This window comes from Pseudoliparis swirei, chromosome 20, assembly GCF_029220125.1.
Source record: "Pseudoliparis swirei isolate HS2019 ecotype Mariana Trench chromosome 20, NWPU_hadal_v1, whole genome shotgun sequence".
NCBI classification, from domain to species: domain Eukaryota; kingdom Metazoa; phylum Chordata; class Actinopteri; order Perciformes; family Liparidae; genus Pseudoliparis; species Pseudoliparis swirei.
The window spans coordinates 5224498-5238092 of record NC_079407.1 but is presented as its reverse complement, the minus strand read 5'-3'; the positions used below and the strand labels follow the sequence as shown (position 1 = coordinate 5238092).

The window sequence follows — 13595 nt, the reverse complement described above, 5'->3', positions numbered from 1 at the left end:
CCTCCCCTCACTCTCTCTCTCTCTCTCTCACTCTCACACACAGCACTCCAGCTCCACTGCTCTGGCAGCTGGTTCTCCGGCTGATGCTGCACCGTCCACTGCCTGAGAGATGTTCACCCCGGCTTGTAAAGGAACTGCAGGGGAGCCGAGGTGAGTCTCTCCCACCCGTTCTGCTGCCGTTTGTTCTGCCGCTGACAACAAACAGCCAACTGGAAGCCAAATGAATGATGGGAAAAGCTTGTGTGTGTGTGTGTGTGTGTGTGTGTGTGTGTGTGTGTGTGTGTGTGTGTGTGTGTGTGTGTGTGTGTGTGTGTGTGTGTGTGTGTGTGTGTGTGTGTGTGTGTGTGTGTGTGTGTGTGTGTGTGTGTGTGTGTGTGTGTGTGTGTGTGTGTGTGTGTGTGTGTGTGTGTGTGTGTGTGTGTGTGTGTGTGTGTGTGTGCTGATTTGTGTGAGAGCTCTCCAGCTGGAGCAGTAGCTGGTTAGGTATAACACTTGTGAGCTGCACACACACACACACACAATTCACACAAGTGAAGTGTGAATCTGTTTCACAGGTTCTTTGTCCTTTCTGTGTTTATTTTTTTTTCAACTTGAGGAAAATATTGCGGTGTATTTATTTGTGTTGTGTGTTGATTGGACATGCGTTTGCATAATGTGTGTGTGTGTGTGTGTGCCAGTGGAAGCTGCAATGTTGTTTTCGTGTGGCTGCAATGCTGCGTCTGGTGCTGCAACTGCTGGTTTCTCCTATGCTGTCTTGTTGTGATCATGCGTGTTGGTGTGCGTCTGCGTGTGTGCATTTGGTTGAGGGGCGGGCGCGGGGCATGCAGTTGGTTGAGGGGGTGGTTATGGAGGGTGGATAAGATTATTGCTTGATTATTTTCATGATCGTGTGTTCACGCCACAGGAGGAAATTCGAGGGAAGCAACAGATATAATAGCATTCTAGGATATGAAACCAATTATATTTCATATTATTTTTCGTAATAGTCTAAGTATGAGAAGAAGAAGAAGAAGAAGAAGAATAAGAAGAATATGTGGCTGACATGTGACAGTGTTCTTAACTGCATGTGAGGATGTGATGTGCATGTGTACTGTGGTCTGTGTGTGTTGTGTGTGTGTGTGTGTGTGTGTGTGTGTGTGTGTGTGTGTGTGTGTGTGTGTGTGTGTGTGTGTGTGTGTGTGTGTGTGTGTGTGTGTGTGTGTGTGTGTGTGTGTGTGTGTGTGTGTGTGTGTGTGTGTGTGTGTGAGCAAAAGCCCCCCTGCGGAAACATGGTCCCTACTGTCTGCAGCACGGAGGGAGATGTTCTTTAATTTCCGAGTTTCTCCAGAGGAAGTGCTGCATGTGTGATTAAAGTAGACATCAGACATCTTAAATGCATGATGAAGGTTTTCAGTCCTTGAAAGCAAAGGAAGGCAAAGATCTCCCAGCATCACCTGGAGAAAAAAAACCTGACGTACTTCAATCACTCCTGCAGAGAAGTATTCTGTCTCTCACAGACTTTAAAGTGAGACGGTCATTTCGAATCTTGCCGACGAGAACAAAATACAATGAGCGTTCACTTCAAATGATTTCCCTTTTCTTTTTTTTGCACATAAAGCAAATGTTGTGCCCGCCTCTAAAGTTAAGAAGCTCCAGAGTCGCCGTTTGTACTCTTTTCTACCACTTTATTCACACGGCACCTTTCAACAACGAGGCTTTATTAAAAGTGCTTTCATAGACATGAAGGCATATACAGAATGGATTTAGAAGCAACAAAACAATATAAAGGACATGCATGAATAGGACTGTTTGAAAAAACGAAAATAAAATACACCATACGAATTAAGATAAAATAGAATGATCCAGAATAATTGTATGCAACTGTGCAATGCACTATATTAATGTATAGACCCAATATGAACGCACAATTTCGACAAATCCCAGTTCTGCAGCGTCAAGTGGATGGTGGCTAATCTGTGCCTCTCAGGTGTGGCGAGTCTGGGATTAGCATGTACACACACGTGCGTGTGCACCTACTGCTTGCGAAGTTGCGACGCTCACACTTTTGCAGAGGCCGCGAAAATGAAAAGGGATTTTTATGACCCTTTTAATGTGAACGTCCTGGTTCCCTAAATCCTTTTCCTCCCTCTGAGTGAATAGTTATCTCGCGCCCACTCTCTGACTCATCTCTCTGCCTCCCATTACGACTTGAGTAGTCCACGTGAGAGCTGATAGAAGTCAAATACCACTCGGCGAAAAAAAGGCGACGCACTCCCTCTGGTCTCCTCTCCTCCTTCCTCCGCTCGTCGTCAGCCATCGTTTTCATTAAACCCCTCGGCCGACACTTCTCACTTCCCGTGTTTCTTCCCTCTCGCACCTCTACGCCCTCCCTCCATCCCTCTGCTCCTCGTGCGGCCGTGAAGTCTCATCCCCGATTGTACCTCCTTCCCCCGCCCCCTCCCCCTCCCTCGTAGATCACCTCTCCGAGCCTTTCTGTTGCTCCTCACCAGCGCAATTGGTTTCCTTTATTCTTTCTGCGCTCATTGTTTCCCAACCAAAATCGGCCTCTCCGTCCACCCACCCGCCTCTTCTTACCTCACCGACTTTGGTGATGAGATCAATGAGAACTTTGATGCGGCGGCACATGAGTCACAGCAGCTGCAGAGGGGAAGTGCTTTAAACTCCCACAGCTTGTGTTTCCACGTGTGTGTGTGTGTTCCCATTAAGCGGGTCGTAAAAACGGCGCGAGGAAATTGCCGTGTTCTCATGAGCGCACCTGATTGAATTGTTTTGGCGTGGGCCGACGTCTGCAGTTGCTCCGGTTGTTGCCTCTGATTGTGTCGGCGGGGTCTCGGGTTCATAGCCCGCCGGAGCTGCAGCGAAGGGAGAGTACACGTGAATTATATGGATGTTTTTTTTTTGTCTGATCAATGTCGTCTGGAAGAGTGAGCAATGGGGGAGAGGAGGGATGAAGGCACCGCAGAGGCCGTGGGCGGAGGATGTGCAGCGCGTGTGCCCGTGTATAGTGTGTGTGTGTGTGTGTGTGTGTGTGTGTGGATTTGTCTGCATGAATGTGCACACGAGCCAAGTGTGTGTGCATGAGTTCAGGCAGCGCTGTAGTTCACGTAGCTATCTGGTCGTCTGTGATTATGTGTACGTGTGTGTGTGTGTGTGTGTGTGGGTGTGGGTGTGAGTGTGTGCGCGCGTGCATGTGCGTGTGTGTGAGATCCGGAAGAGTGGGTGTATGGGTGGGCTTGCTGTCACTTTGACTAAAATCCACCAGCGGAGAGGAAAACTAAAGAGAAAGTGGGAAAATGAAAATAGAATGCATAAAAAAGAAGGAGGTTTATCGAAGAGTGAAAGATGGGAAAAGTGAAGACATAAAAGAGATACAGAAAGAATAATGAGAGCTAGGAACACTCTAGAGAGGATGAATCCCAAAAATATACAGAGTACAAAATAAAATAAAACGTATTTATTGTTGTGCACATTCCGGTCCCCAAGGAAGCCAAACAGCTACCTTCGCATATCACAAGATTGGGCATTGAATTATGAACATTTTGGCATTAGTTGCATGCCAATTGGATATAAATTGACCAACAAAATCTAATCAAATGGTCCCCGGATAATAACCAATCATCCCACTAAATTTCATGCGATTCAAGAAGATTTTGACCTTTTTCATGAACTTGACCTTTGACCCGATCGATCCCAAAATCTAATCAAATGGTCCCCGGATAATAACCAATCATCCCACCAAATTTCATGCAATTCGGTTTAATACTTTTTGAGTTATGCGAATAACACGCATGCATACACGGCGATCAAAACATAACCATCCGCATTTTCAATGCGACGGTAACAATAATCCAATATCATGATTCATAATAATGCAAACTCCAGTTTTTAAAGCCAAGTATTTGAGAATTGTACAACCTCAGTTGTTTACCCTCGTGTTTACTCGCCTGCAGTCTGGTTCATTTCTGTGTTTCTCTGTGAGAATATTTTGAAACAAATGCTCATGCATAAGAGAAATCCCCACACCAAAGCCAGTAACAACAACAATGCTGCACTCTTCCACCAATAAAATCCGGCGAGTGGTTCATCCATAATTCTGCTCCATAAATAGCTCAAGATATCATGTGCTCTCATGTATTCGCAATTTGATTATCTCGCGATCGTCACGATTGGTCGTAAAAGGGATCATGCGACGTCCGCTTGCGTCACAACTTCACATATGATCCATGAATCTGTCACATGACCACTGGTCACTGGTTATCTAATGATCACGAAATACTGATCTCAATTTAAATGTCATGCATCCGGAGTGATCATGTATGATGACTTTGAAATCAAGAGTTTGCAGCTTGAGTCATTTCCCTCATCAGAAAAACAGTTGCGCTTTGTGCGTGTGTGTGTGTGTGTGTGTGTGTGTATAATTGATGGTGATGGATGTGGTTGCGACAGGAGCCATTAAATCAAAGCACCGTTTCTAAATCAGCAGCCCTCCTGAAAAACCTCACATGACTGAGTAACCTATTAGAGACACAGAAGGGAGGGAGGAATGGATAGATGGATGGATGGAGAGAGAAAGGTCTCTCACGTCCATCTGGGCGTATATCACCCTCCTGGGAATCCATCGAATGACTAAATACATTGTTGCATGGCGGGGATCGAGATGGACGAGGGGACGGGCGGCGTGGAAGGAACAAAAGTAATAAAGATGGAACCGTCACGTCTCCGGCGGCGTCTCGCTGCCAATGGGTGACGAGGAGAATGAGATCAGGGAGTGATTTAAAAGAAACAAAAACTGAATCGATGGGGGGGAGACAAACTTGAGATGGAAGAAAAGTAAAAATAGAATTAATGAAGTTTCAAAAATGTTCTGTGAGACCTAAAGTGAGTCATCAGTGCCTCCGTTTCACACACTCTGCATCATCATGCGTCTGCCAGCACACGCTGAGTGCTCATGTTTACCGCTTGCATAAAACATGAATACAAATCTTCTGTTGCAGAATGTTCAAACATCAAGAGGAACTTTTATCATTTCTATAATTTATAATATAAAATGCAATGCTCCAGATGAAACTGTCCCAACAGGAGATATATGGAGCTCCGCCTCTATTCGAGATAACATGCTTCTTACACATCAATTCATCAGTACCAAGAATCCTATAACGTAATTCATAATGACGCCAAACTCCTGTGACAGTTTTTAAAGCCAAGTATTTCTCGGATAGCAGACAGTTTGGGTTTTTATCCGCAACGGTTTTGAGCAGGACATAATCCATGCCCATGTTTCTTGGTGATTCAACATACCCAAAAGGAGTGAAGTCACTGAATTATCCTGCGCAACTAAGAGAAGGATGCGTTTTTGTTGTTGTTTTTTTGTCTTACGAATGGGAAAAAACATGTGTTATTATGATTTGAGTGAACTGAGCCTTGTTGATTTTATAATCTAATACAACGCTACATGGGTGCAATATAACGCAATCTTGTGGAAGAGCGCCGTCGGAAATTCTGCCTCTGCAAAAACCTCAAGCAGAAGTTTGACGTTCTATTTACTCGTCTGGCTGAGAGTTTCACGGCAACATCGACGTCACTCCCTCCAGCTGCAGCCAATTAGCTTAGCTTAGCACAAAGAGCGGGAAACGGCGAACCAGGCATGTCTGCACCCGTTGCATGCAGTCGTGCAGCTGTTTGCAAACAAGTCTGCAGCATCAGCATCTGCACATCATGCTGACGATGAGCGTTCACAACTTGTGTCTGCTGCTCCCCGGTGCTCAGAAAATGTACTGCAGGATAAAAGACTGAGTCGATATACTGAACGTTGAGCGAAAGTTGAATTATCTCTGTCTCTGTCTTTCTCACTTCTCTAAACCACCTACACACACACACACACACACACACACACGCCCCTGTGTTACTGCAAGGGAGCCGCATGTGGTGACCTGGTGACGGCTGTCGGGTGATGTCACCCAACCCACTTACCAACATTTTTAGTGGGAACAGAAAATGTGGTGGCGGTGTGAAAGCAATTTCACATTTTCGAAGGGATGTCGACGTGTTTTTGCAACTTTTTGCAGACTCTGAAAGCGGCGAATATTATCAACTGATATCGGTCTTACATCACCGTTCTATACTCGACACATTACATAAGCAGCCGGGTTCAGTAAATACACGACGGCACACGAGTGACATGAAGCCAGACGAACATGATGGCACATCATCACGGCGAGGAGCAAATTACTGCTGTCGTCAGTGTGTCGCTATAGCAACACAATGCTATATTTAAGCACAATAGATAATCCTTATCCTGTGTATAGAGCATGTGCCTGACACACACCGACTGCATTGTCATAATAGCAAACGTATAGTAAGGGATGTTCCTACGCGTCAGGCTCGATGCTGCCCAGCGAGGACGAACCGTTTCACGCAAACAAGCCTGAGACATTTATAATTGGTGATCAATAAAGCAATCATGAGGTAAATCATGTTATCTAATCTCGGAGTGTCCCGGGGGGCTTTTCTGTTTCACTGATACGGAGGTTACAGGGGCTCAATGTGGCAAAAGATTGAGCACGAAAGAGTCAAATGGAAGCCGCGAAGCATCTGTTCAGCTTTTCATTGTGCTTTAATACAGTTGTCTTACTTATTATTACCTTCGCATTAAAAACGCGGAAGGTTATGTTTTGATCGCTGTGTATTTATTTATTTATTTGTATGTGTGTTACTTGCATAACTCAAAAAGTATTAAACCGAATCACATGATATTTGGTGGGATAATTGGTTATTATCCGGGGACCATTTGATTAGATTTTTGGATCGATCGGGTCAAAGGTCAAGGTCAAGGTCATGAAAAGGTCAAAATCTTCTTTTTACCAATTACTATCCAATTGGCATGCAACTAATGCCAAAATGTTCATAATTCAATGCCCAATCTTGTGACATGCGAAGGTATGCGCTCTACCGAGTGCTCGTTCTAGTTACAACTGTTTTGCATATTGATAATGTGGATTTCATGATGGGTGAGATGACCCATGAGCCCATTGCTTGCCTCTTGTAGTGTCGCAGGACAAGAGATGTTTCAGTGGACAAGATGAGCCTGTTTCATTCCCGTGCGTTTTTGTCCGCGTGAAGAGAATAAACACACGTGAGGTTTTTCCACGTTTTATTAAACGAAAGCTAATTTCTCTTCTATTCTCTTCTTTATCTCTCGATCAGATATTAGGATATTGGGCTACTAAAAAGCCAGACTGACCCGCGGACCACAATTATGCCAGTGGGGCGTTTTAATATGTCCCACCATGATGGACATGTGGACTGACAGCTCTTCCTGTCGTGGTTTCTCTAGTTTTATGTTGTAGTCCCTGCCTCATGTGGCCCGTGTTTGCTTGACTTCCTACCCTTTGTGATTTTGTTCCCTTCCCCAGGTTCTGTGTGTCAGCTGTGTTGCATGAGTCTTGCCAGCTTTGCTCTGGTCCAATTGTTTTCGAGTCGACCACCAGTCATCTTTTGGGGCGTGGCCGCGCGACTTCCTCCTCTTAAAGTTCTTTGTATTCGCTCTTCACACCTGCGCTGCTCTCTGCATCGTGACACATCGCCCCCCGCTCATCAGCCTCAAACAGAGAGTGAGCCCGGGGGCACTGATGACCTTTAAATGGGAACGCTTTGTGACCATGATGATTCTCAACGGGCTTCGGAAGTGCTCCTCTGGTTTCTGTGACTCAGCGACTATTTCCTGTGAAGTGATTGTATAACAAATCACGCTGCTATTCGGAGAATAAAGGACATTCGACTTGAAATGTAAAAAAAGGAACCCTATAATCTCCTGGCTACATTATCAGCTTTATTGATTCTATTGTGTCCCAAGAGCTATTATTTGCCAAATTACACTGCGTGTGCAAATGGCACAAAAATGTCACTTGAATTTTCACCGGTAGTGTATGTGTATATATATATATATATATATATAATTATTTTTATATATATATATACATTTTCTCCAGTTTTTATTGAAATGTACACAGTTTAATTTCTCAATGTACTCTGTACATTAATTGGAGATAATGAATAAATCATGGAACCGTTTCGTTTAAGAAAATGTAATCTACATTTTTGACTCAAAGTATCGCCACCTTTTGCAGATAAACCAGCTAAACTCACTCGTGGCATCCTTTCTCCAATGGAAATCAAAATATTGTTCAGAAACACTGATGCAGAAGTTCCCACATATATGTTGCACTTGTAGAATACTTTAAAATGTTCCCTGAAAAAGGCCTTTTGTATCACTCTAAAATGTACATTATTTCTCAGTTTTTGGTCACCCAAACTTTTTTCTTTAACCTCTGGCAGTTTGCCGCTGACCTTTGTACCATTTCAGGTTTTTCACTGGACTTGAACTGCTTACATTTCAATAAAAACTGGAGGAACGGGGGTGTTCTAAAATAGCGTTTCTATCAGAGGGGTGTTGACCTCTTCGGGAGATCTTTGCGGTCATGGTGCCGGGCTGGTTTCAAGACTGGATCTTCAATCAAGTGGATAACTCTTCAAAATGCCAGTTTTCATTGCATGTCCCGTTGTTTTTCTTCATTTGATGTGTTGACCCAATAATGCACATTTCAACAGATGCAGCTCCTGCATCATTAAATGCGTCTCACCCTTTTGCGTCTTGTACAGTCGGAAGACCTCGTTACCAAGAAAGGTTTCAAGACCTTTATCTTTTAGTTCGGTGCTCTCGTGTAGTGTTTTTTAAAAAAAAGATTCAATTTCACTTGTGCTAAGAAATCCCTTCATGCGTCCTTGGTGTGTGCATTCATTTTAAAGATATTATTAGAGCAAATTCTTAGAGTTTTTTGTTTGTTTTTGCACTCCGTCGTAAAGTATACCATGAGGGTTCTTTCAGCGTGGGAACGTGAATGCTGACAGCGAGACCTGTCAACTCTGCATCGAGGAGGAAGGGCGTCAGGAAGGTCACTCCCTTCACTCTCAACATGGGAGTGTGCGCGCCGCACGCCGACTTCACTGACTTCCTCTAATATTGCACTCTGTGTTTCTAAACCAATCCAGTTTCACTTCAGAAGTTCTTCTCAACACAGAATCCTGCAGTGAGGTTTTATTTATTATGGAGTTTATTTCAGTACTTTTGAAGCTACACACATATTGTGTTACACATCAGACTGTGTCAGGTGTGTGTGTGTGTGTTTGTAATTTCAGTACACGTTGCTTTATCTTTGCCCATTCAGGAAGTTTTTACAGTTCACTGTAAGAAGCCACTCGTTTGCCGGTGGTGGGCATGTGGGAACAGCACAGATGTTGAGCCCGGCTGCGTGATGATTCAAGGGTCAAAAGGCTAGTGTGTGCGTGTGGGCGGGTGGGTGGGTGTGTGATACAAACGCAGAGGGTCGGACAGGAGCTTGTGGCCCCTCCTCACCTCGCTCCTCCCCCTGCTGAAGTGTGTGTGACAGTGCACCTGTATATGTGTCAGATTGAGTGTGTGTGTGTGTGTGTGTGTGTGTTTTACAGTCTGTGAAAGCCAAAGAGCGAGAAGAGTTCGAGGACAGAAGCTGACTGGTCAAGTAGAAAAAGGACAACTGAGGGACGGCGGGTTTTTGCAAAGAAGAAGAGAACAAAGGAGGAAAAACACGAGCGTAGACGGACGAGAGAGAGAGAGAGAGAGAGGGAGGGAGGCTGTGTTAGAGAGAGACACAAAGTGCAAGGAGAGAGAGAGAGAGAGAGACTGTCAGCAGATAGTACACTTCCCAGAGGAGAGAGCCTGAGAGCGAGAGAGACTGCTGAAAAGTTCAGTCTGACAAAATGCTGAGGAGGAGGAGAAGCGTGTCATTCGGTGGATTTGGATGGTATGTTGCTTTTTCATTAGATGCTAATGAGTGTGTGCGTGTCTGTGTGTGTGTGTGTGTGTGTGTGTGCCTGCTGTATGTATGCATGCACATTCTCATTGTCCTGAATATGGTGGTACAGTGAGTGTAAATGGTGCCGATCATGATGCTGAAATGTGTATCCGCTGCATTTTGTGTGAGTGTGTGTGTGTGTTTTGCAGAAATGGCATGTTTTTTTCTAAAAGGGAAGGATGGGTGGAGGGCCGCCGCTACTCCTCTTTGTTACTACACCTCTGACACTTTGTTGTGTGTGTGGTGTGTGTGTGTGTGTGTGAATGCACAGTTTCACTCTGTGCTGTCTCCGTTCAGGGGAGGGGTCACAGTCAACAGGCTGCTTTGTCTGTGGCTGCTGCTTCTGTCCTGTTATGGGACTCTATGGACGCTTCACAGTTTGCCCCCCCCCCCCCCCCCCCTGCTCCATTGGCCCGTTAAGAGTTCCCATGATGCAGCACGGGAGAAGATGCCAGGGAGCCCATTTAGCCCTGGAACACACAGATGGAGTGTTTTTGTCCTCCCATGCTCGTTGTTTGTTTCTTCCCAGCTGGGCTGAGGCAACGCGACCCGCCAGACGGGGATGGAATAACCTGCAACAAAGCTTTATTCGTCATTTTTCATACAAACAAAAAAGAGTCTGATATGCTTCAGGGAAACTGGTGTACATCCCACCAATTTGACAGTCTCTCTCTGTGGAAACAGCTGTGTATTGAGATTCCAAGGGCATGTTTGGGAATTGTAAAATCCAGTGTTTTTGGAGATTTACGGGATGAAAAGTATATCTCGGATGCATCGCTTTGATTCTTCGTTCAATCTGACTCTCTCTTGTCCTCCAACTTAATGGAAGCGCAATACTAAAAAACAGTCTGAGCTCGGCATCCCACTCTAATGTCGTGTGATTTGGTTCACGGCGTATTAAACATTAAATAATTCCCCATTATGGAATACACTGTCCTGCTTCGGGAAACGACCAAGAAGTTTATTTTTGAATTAAAAAAAAAAAATGTGCCTATAACTTATGCCGGGATACTTTTTTATTTCAAAAACTACAAGTGTTGGATTAGAGAAAATTCTGTAAAATAAATATATATATATATATATATATATAAAGGGAAGCTGCACTCAAAATGTGAAATTGTCTTAACTCATAGGCAGAAATGTAGCTTGTGGAATTGTCTTGAAGGCTAAAGGTCGCCCGAAAGTGAGTTTACTCGCTGATCATTCACCATGTTCCAGCATACGGGTCGTGTCGGTCCGCGAGGGGCGGGGCTTAACCCCGTGGCTTGCCTCCGTAAAGACCGTTATCATTTCCTTCATCCACCACGGAATAATGAGCCACTATTTCTGCTTTATACTTGTTGTGGACCTCCCACAAACGTCGGAACATCTAACGCCCTCGTGTTTGGGTTCATAACATTATATCATACACTACCGTTCAAAAGTTTGGGTCCTCACTCTTACATGAGAAAATAACTTCAGCGTCGTTACAATATGAAAGATCAGAGTAAAACAGTGTGTAAGATATCCACCGGGAATGTTTGTGTTTATTGTTTTAATTAACTGTATTTCCGTTGACCGAGGAGCGTCTTTAATAATGCATCATGCAGACTGTTGTATTGACTACAGGAGTTTCCCCAGCCCCACTAATTCACAAGCTCTTGCTTCATATGGACCTTTTATAATCTTTACGTTTGAATATCTAGGTAATAACATGGTCAGTAAAACATAACACGGCTCTCTCTGTGCGTTTTTGCCTCTGTTGATGCTGCCATTAAGCATATTATTATTGATACCATTCATAAACCCTGAGAGAAAACCCAAAATATGTATAAAAACATCCAGGTCAGTGGATGGTACAGTAACAAGTGTGTGCACCGTGTGTGTGTGTGTGTGTGTGTGTTTGTTTGCATGAACTGGATCAGGCACCGTTTTGCGTGGATTAATCTGAATAATACACACACATGCAAACACACATAAGCAAATGAGGTGAGACACCTCAATATATATTTGAATGCGCTCTGTTTCCCTCAAACAAAAGCCCCACACAGATCCGGCTCTATTTTCGTCAGCGAAACAGCGGCTGTGAAGTGAGCGGTTGTTAGTTTGACGTCTTCTGACTCTCTCTGTGTGTTTTTAGTGCACACAGTATGTCGTGAAGCCGGATGAAGGTCCCTGATAAACACGGAGGCTTCTCATAACCGGTCTGGGCAGCTTGGAGTGAACCTTGTTAAATCAAGTGAGCCTCCATAACGTGTGCTCTGTGCTCTGCACCGGTCCACACGATCTGTCCTCAGGCTCCAGTAGGAATTCAACATCGTTTATGGAAATAACACCACCTATATCTGACCTTCTTCATGAAGCCTCACGCCGCAACATTGTAAATATTTGAAAAAGAAATGATGAAAAAATGAAATATTTGAAAAAGAAAAAGCACTTGGAGCAAATAATTTTATACGGCGTTTGAGCAGTTTGTACCGTGATCAATAATATATCTCTCTCTCTCTCTCTCTCTCTCTCCAGGATTGACAAGTCCACTTTGTCCGCACTAAAAGCACGGTAAGTTTCCTTTTTTTAAAATCTAACTTTAGAATATAGTCACAGGTAATATTCTGACCTCGGTTAGCGAGGCAAAAGCCATAACAAATTCCCGGGATGCGCTGGCGTGTGACCGTCCACAAATGAACACTGAGACTGTGGCGTAGGCTCAAAAGCTACTTTCAAAACTCAACAACTGATTCACTCGAGAGTAATGCCTCATCACTTCCTCGTTTCCTCCTCTCTCGCCGTGTGAGGAATGTGGTTCAAATCCTCTTCCTTGCTGCTACAGTCAGTTAAACTCTGCGTTCCTATTGTGGCTCCCAAGTGTTGATGAGGTTTCATGTGGTAGGATAGTTTAAACTATAATACAAGACGTGTTTTAAAACACTTCATTGTTCTGCATCAATTAATGGTGTGAAATGTCTTTTTTTTATGTAACTAAAAAACTAAATTCACTCGGAAAGTGTTCATATATATATATATACAAACTAAATATAATGCACTCTCTCTGGCTTTCTGTTTTGCTTTCAAATATTTATTCTCGCTGAGTAAACACACGTGGAGGCGTGATCCCCCCTCACGCCTCTGCTCTTGTGTGTTTTGATTGGGGAAGTAACCTTTTTAAATGTGCATGTGGTCCCTATTTGTTAATGCATAACCCTAACCCTGGGGTTTAAGATCGTTGCTCGTGTTAAAAAAAAACGTTCTGCACATTGGAGACGTATCTGCTCTCTGCACACATTATCTCTCCAGTCTTCTCATCAGCACCGGCAGATGTGTTATCGATCAGTCAGCTTCAGGCGGTTCATTCCCATGCAGCGAGACAGACAGCGGGCTCTTTGGTGACCTCGTAGCTGGCACAAGGTCACGGCAACAGAAGCACATTTCTCCGCTGATAAAGCAAAACTGTAGATAATGCTTAAATATTGGAAGGGGCCATTCTGACCCCACCGTCCATATGCATATCTCAACCCATGGGTCATGTCATCGCCACAGGGTGTTTAAGAGCTGCAGTTATCTGCACCGTGTTGCCCCCCCCCCCCCCGCTTATGTTGTTGTTGCTTTCCATTGGACAGATGCCATTGTTCTCGCTGGCTGGTCTGTGTTTAGAAGACAATGGGCCATTGTTCAACAGATAATTGTGAGTTTCCTTTACAATTCGTTGCCATAAAAGCAGAAGCAACA

At 44.3% G+C, this 13595-nt stretch overlaps 1 protein-coding gene across 7 annotated transcripts in view; it reads left to right on the top strand.

The window, feature by feature from the left end:
* Nucleotides 1–62: 62 nt before the first annotated feature.
* The window catches only part of rap1gap2a (RAP1 GTPase activating protein 2a), an 82868-nt gene continuing 69335 nt past the window's right edge, over nt 63–13595 (top strand). For 2 of the 7 annotated variants that reach the window (XM_056440431.1, XM_056440429.1), the window contains exons 1-2: nt 9783–9839; nt 12393–12428. In XM_056440431.1, coding sequence (XP_056296406.1) covers nt 9796–9839; nt 12393–12428 — 80 coding nt within the window. In that variant the 5' untranslated portion in view covers nt 9783–9795. Of the gene's footprint in view, nt 151–9754; nt 9840–12392; nt 12429–13595 lie in introns of those variants that run through there. The other 5 variants (XM_056440430.1, XM_056440433.1, XM_056440438.1 and 2 more) reach the window with 5 other exon arrangements.